Source organism: Oryctolagus cuniculus, chromosome 2 (genome assembly GCF_964237555.1).
Source record: "Oryctolagus cuniculus chromosome 2, mOryCun1.1, whole genome shotgun sequence".
NCBI lineage: Eukaryota > Metazoa > Chordata > Mammalia > Lagomorpha > Leporidae > Oryctolagus > Oryctolagus cuniculus.
The window spans coordinates 10,547,424-10,553,423 of NC_091433.1; the positions used below are offsets into that span (position 1 = coordinate 10,547,424).

At 42.2% G+C, this 6,000-nt stretch overlaps 1 protein-coding gene across 12 annotated transcripts in view; it reads left to right on the forward strand.

The window, feature by feature from the left end:
• The window catches only part of CC2D2A (coiled-coil and C2 domain containing 2A), a 151,019-nt gene that overhangs the window by 63,736 nt on the left and 81,283 nt on the right, over positions 1 to 6,000 (forward strand). For all 12 annotated transcript variants that reach the window (XR_011386192.1, XR_011386193.1, XR_011386194.1 and 9 more), the window contains one exon: positions 191 to 322. Coding sequence is in view for 9 of the 12 variants with exons in the window: in XM_070068049.1 (XP_069924150.1) it covers positions 191 to 322 (132 nt within the window). In the remaining 3 variants the exon portion in view is untranslated. The remainder of the gene's footprint in view (positions 1 to 190; positions 323 to 6,000) is intronic.

The following is a 6,000-nucleotide window of genomic DNA, read 5'->3' on the forward strand; positions in this document are numbered from 1 at the left end:
TAAAGCACTTATGGGGCATGTTAGGGAAGACTTCATTGCTAAAGGAAACAGACTTTTAAAGTTCTGTTGGGACGAGGCGGAGGGGGAGTGCAATATGGATGCGATGTTTTCCAGCAAATGGGGTTTGCTTCGTAAGCCGTTTTCTGTCCAGGTAAGAAAAGCTGTGGCCTTCCCTCTGCTTGATCCACAGGAGAGAGGATGGTTTGGAGACGATGGCAGGATCCTGGCACTGCCAAGCCCCATCAAGCCATTTCCTTCAAGGCCACCGGTGCTACCCCCGGGGCAGAGCACAGCAGCAGAACTGGAAACGCTGTATAAAAAGGTAGGCATTCTTAAATGTGAAACTGAAAGTGATTTGTGTTTTTCATGGCTTGGAGAGCTGAATTTGTATCCTTTTCCTTTGATTTTCTTTTAATGATTCACTATCTGACACATACAGAACAAACAGCCGGTATCTTTTTTTTTTTTTTTTTTTTTTTTTTTGAAGACATTTATTTGAAAGAGTTACAAATAGAAGGGAGGAGACAGAATGTGAGGGGGGTGGGAAGGACACTTGCATCCACTGGTGCATTCCCGGAATGGCCTCAACAGCTAGGCTGGGCCAGGCTGAAGCCAGGAGCCTGGAGTATCTTCCAGGTTTCCCACGGGGGCCATCTTCCACTGCTTTTCCCAGGCACAATACAGAAAGCTGGATCAGAACTGAAGCAGCGGAGACGCTAACCAGTGCCCATATGAGGCATCTCAGGCAATGGCTTTACCTGCTACACCACAGTGCCCTCCTCAGCAGGTGTCTTACAGAGAGTGGGTCTAATCTGCTCACCTAAGCCTTTCCTAAATGAGGACCGCATTTGCTAGGCAGGCACAGCTCTGACAGCATCCTATTTGCATCTGCAGGGAGCTTCCGCCGCCGCCTCTCTCACCCTTCTCTTTTCCCTTCTGTTGTCTCACACGTGCTGCAGGACTATTTCTCGTGTGTTGTCTCTTGATAACAGAACTAGGGATTTGCTATCCTTGCAAATCCTTCTCAGTGGATTTCCCTAAGCCCTGGCACCAGGTTGCCTGTCTTGAGTCCTCGCTTTCAGCACTCCTTGGTGAACTTAGCTCCCCATCTCTCTATGCCTGAAATTCCTCTTCTGTGTAGTGGGCATAAAATAGCATCCACCTCCTAGGATTTGCTGTGCAGCTGGAACGGGATCGATGGATATATGTGCATGAAACAGCTCAGGTGCTGGCCAGTGGTAAGTAGACTGAGTTTTGGTCCCCATGGTTAATTATATTGCTCTTGAATTCCTGGAACTGCCTGCTTCAGAAACCTGTGTCATTTAATTGCGTGACATTTCAATGCTGACAAACGAAAACCGAGGGAGGAGTATGCTGGTCCTGCTGTGAAGTGGGAGCAGGAGCAGAGGAGACCCTGGCTCAAGTGAGAGAATGTTAGTGGTATCAGGCTGTCCTACATGGTGGGGGCTTTGCCCCTCTCTGGACCCTTTCCCTTCATTGATAATTAGGATAATTGTCTTCTCTAGCTCAAAGGGTCATTGTGAGTGCCAAGATGATCCACACGTGTGTCCTTCATTTATGTTGTAAATTTCTATAAAATATTGTTATTACAGACAAATATTAATGAATGTCACTGGGTACAGAAATGTGATCCTGGACGTAGACAAACAGAAACATAAGTCCCAGCTGATGAAGAATGAATCACTTGTTTGTTTACATGACAAAGATACATGATATAATTAATGATCAAGACAGCTTTGGCTTATGAATATATCAAATAAGCCATCAGTCCATCTCTTCATCCATCTGTGCATTTCAGCATGAAACCCTGGCATAATGAAGCACTCAGTTGTGGGTTAAAATTAGAAAAAAGAAGAAGCATGATTAATACAGAGGGCAGCAGATGAGGGAGTTAATTAATCTCACCTGTCTTTAGAAAGTCCATTGGGTTTTACAATTTTAGGATTCAAAGGAGGCAGTTAGTTAAAATAGAAAAAGCTTTATTTTAGGGGGGACAGAATGGAGAGGGATAGAGAGAGTGGGGATTGAATCTGCCTAGACAGAGTGCGGAGGTTTGAAGCAGTTCCATTCCCTTTCAGCAGCAGGCATTGCTGGGGGAGGTGCCCAGCACCACGTGGGCCCTGTGAGGCGGGTAGGGATGTGTAGGAAGGCTCCTTAGTGACACTTACAATGCATCATCACAGCAGTTTAGAATGTCCCCAGGTGCGGGGCTTGCTCCCTAGCAATCAACATTCCATCAGCCATTGCATTAGCTACCCACACCCAGTTTTTCAGGCCTGGGGATCAGGCCCAGTAGCCTAGTGGGTTCTATCAGGCCTCAGTGGCCTAACAGGTTCTAACATTCCCAGCTAACATGGAAATGCTCTCGAGTCATGAGAGGGTGAGATCTCAGCTGCACTAAGAATGCCACTTGGACCCAAGCCCACGTGGTTTCCTGTTCATCTCTGCATTATGTTCACCATCTAGACACAAACTGAGCAGCCAGAACTGCCTGGGTAAGTTTACATCGAGGAGTGCCAAGGAGACCAAAGGGCTGGGATCTCCTAAACTAAAGCTAAGACGGCACAGCCAGAGGCCACTGCCAGCCTTGCCCAATGTAGAACTTGGACCTTGTGTTCCAGCCAGCTCTCCAATCAGACCCATTCCTGCTCCTCCCCGGGAAGCAGCCAGTAGGGATGGAGAGAGAGGAGGAAAAAAAAAAAGAGGCCTGCCTTCAAGAACTCTCGAGAGGGGAGATATCACTTCTGCTGGGCAGGAATGGAAAGTAGAACAAGTGTGCAGTGCCACAGACAGCATCACAAAGCCAAAGAAGTTAGAGGTCAGGGAAGTCCAAGGGGATGAAACCTCCCCAGGAAATCTCTGAGGCCCAGGCTTTGAACTTGGCAAAGCAGGAAGAATGTCTTAGAGTGCTAAGGAAGAAGCTCTGGAGTTTAAATTAGATGAGATTCTAGACTTCTTTGTTTTTCCATAACAAGTTATCTTCTAAGTTTCTTGTTGCCTTCATGCTTCAGTCTTTTTTTATGTGGTTATGCAACCTTCCACTGATTGAAAACACAAAGCTTTTCTTTCAGAATTAATACTTTTATAATTTTCCATATTTGTCTACTTTAACCCATTCTCTTTTTTTCCAGGAAAACTTTGATTTAAGGAATATAAACTTCATGCATTTCATAAATACAAGTTTAGGAACATAGTGATTCTTCCCACCCTACCCACCCTCCCACCTACACCCCTACCCCTCTTCCTTCTCCCTCTCCTAATCTCATTTTTTACTAAGATCTACTTTCAGTTAACTTTACATACATATGACGAACTCTATACTAAGTAAAGAGTACAGCAAATAGTATGGAAAAAAAAAAAAAAAAAAAACCCTGTTCCTCAACAGTCGAGACAAGGGCTGTTCAAAGTCACTGTATCTCAAACCGTCAATTATCTTCTATAGATCAACTTTTAGATGTACTATTAGTATCACAGATCAGGAGGAATATACAATGCTTGTCCTTTTGGGGCTGGCTTATTTCACTAAGTATGATGTTTTCCAGTTTCTCCATTTTGTTGTAAATGACAGGACTTCACTTTTTTTTTTTTTTTTACTGCTTTGTAGTATTCCTTGGTGTACATATCCCATAATTTCTTTTTCCAGTCTTCAGTTGATGGACATCTATGATAATTCCATATCTTGGCTATCCTGAATTGAGCTGCAATAAACATGGGGGGTACAGAGAACTCATTCATGTGCTGATTTCATCTTCCTTGGGTAAATTTCCAAGAGTGGGATGGCTGGACCACATGGTAGGTCTATGTTCAGATCTCTGAGGCATCTCCATATCATCTTCCACAGTGTCTGTATCAGTTTACATTGCCACCAACAGTGGTTTAGGGTACAATTTTCCCCACATCCTCACCAGCATTTGTTGTTTGTTGATTTCCATATGAAAGCCTTTCTTTCTTTCTTTCTTTCTGTTTTTTTTTTTTTTTTTTTTTTTTTTTTTTTTTTTTTTTTTTTTTGACAAATAGAGTTAGCAAGATAGAGAGACAGAGAGAAAGGTCTTCCTTCTGTTAGTTCACCCCTCAAATGGCCACTATGGCTGGAGTTACACCAATCTGAAGCCAGGAGGCAGGTGCTTTTTCCTGGTCTCCCATGGGGGTACAGGGGCCCAAGCACTTAGACCATCCTCCACTGCCACAGTCCACAGCAGAGAGCTGGACTGGAAGAGGAGCAGCTGGAACTAGAACTGGTGTCTATATTGGATGCTGGCACCGTAGGTGGAGAATTAACCAAGTGAGCCACAGCGCCAGCCCCATGAAAGCCATTCTAACAGGGCTGAAGTGAAACTTCATTGTGGTTTTGATTTGCATTTCCCTGATGGCTAGTGATCCTGAGCATTTTTTCATGTGTCTGTTGACCATTTGGATTTCCTCTTTTGAAAGACGTCTGTTCAACTCCTTTGCCTGTTTCTTAACTGGGTTGTCTGTTTTGTTGTGTTGAGTTTCTTGATCTCTTTATGTTTTCTGGTTATTAATCCTTTATCAGTTTCATATCTGCAAATAATTTCTCCCATTCTGTCAGTTGCCTTTTTACTTCCTGAGTGTTTCTTTTGTAGGGCAGAAGCTTCTCAATTTGATGTAATCCCATTGGTCAATTTGGCTTTGATTGCCTGTGCCTCTGGAGTCTTTTTCCAAGAAGTCTTTACGTATGCCAATATCTTGCAGGGTTTCTCCCTCTGTGTTCTCTAACAATTTGATGGTATCAGGTCACAGATTTATGTCTTTGATCCATTTTGATTGGATTTTTTGTAAGGTAGGAGTCTTACTTCATACTTCTGCATGTGGAGATCCAGTTTTCCCAGCACCAGTTGTTGAAAAGAATGTCCTTGCTCCAGGGATTGATTTTAGTTCCTTTGTAAATTGCTTTCAGTAGTATGGGCATTATGATATTGATTCTTCTAATCCATGAACATGGAAGATTTTCCCACTCTTTTGTGTGTTCTTCTATTTCTTTCATTAATATTCTATAATTCTCTTAATAGAGAATTTTGACATTTTTGGTTAAATTTATTCCAAGGTATTTGATTTTTTTTGTAGCTATTGTGAATAGGATTGATCATAAAAGTTCTTTCTCAGCCTTGGCAATGTCTGAGTATACAAAAGCTATTCTGTCTTGGTTTTATATCCTGCCACTTTACCAAACTCTTCTAGGAGTTCCAACAGTGTCTTAGACTTTTGGATCTCCTATATATATATAATAATATCATCTGCAAATAGGGATAGTTTGACTTCCTTTGTTTGTATCCCTTTAATTTCTTTGAATAGCACTGGTGAAAGTAGGCATCTCTGCCTTGTTCTGGATCTCGGTGGAAATGCTTTCAGCTTTTATCCATTCAGTAGGACACTAGCCTTGGGTTTGTCATAGATATCCTTGAATGTGGTGAGAAATGTCCCTTCTGTCCCAATTTGCTTAAAGTTTTCATCATGAAAGTGTGTTGTATTTTATCAGATGCTTTCTCTGTGTCTATTGATATAATCATGTGATTTTTGTTCTTCAGTTTAATGTCATGTATCACGTTGATTGATTTGCAAATGTTGAACCATCCCTGCATACCAGGGATAAATCCCACTTGGTCTGGGTGAATGATCTTTCTGATGTGGTGCTGGATTTGGCTGGCCAGTATTTTGTTGAAGATTTTTGCATCAATATTCATCAGGGAAATTTGTCTATAGTTCTCTTTCTCTGTTATATCTTTTTCAGGTTTAGGAATTAAAGTGATGCTGGCTTCATAGAAAGAGCCTGGGAGTTTTCCCTCCCTTGCATTTGTTTTGAATAGCTTGATAAGAATTGAAGTTAGTTCTATTTTAAATGTCTGGTAGAATTCAGCAGTGAAACCATCTGGGCCTGGGCTTTTCTTTGTTGGGAGGGTCTTTGTTCCTGATTCAATCTCCATCTTGATTATTGGTCTCTTTAGGTTTTCTGTGTCTTAT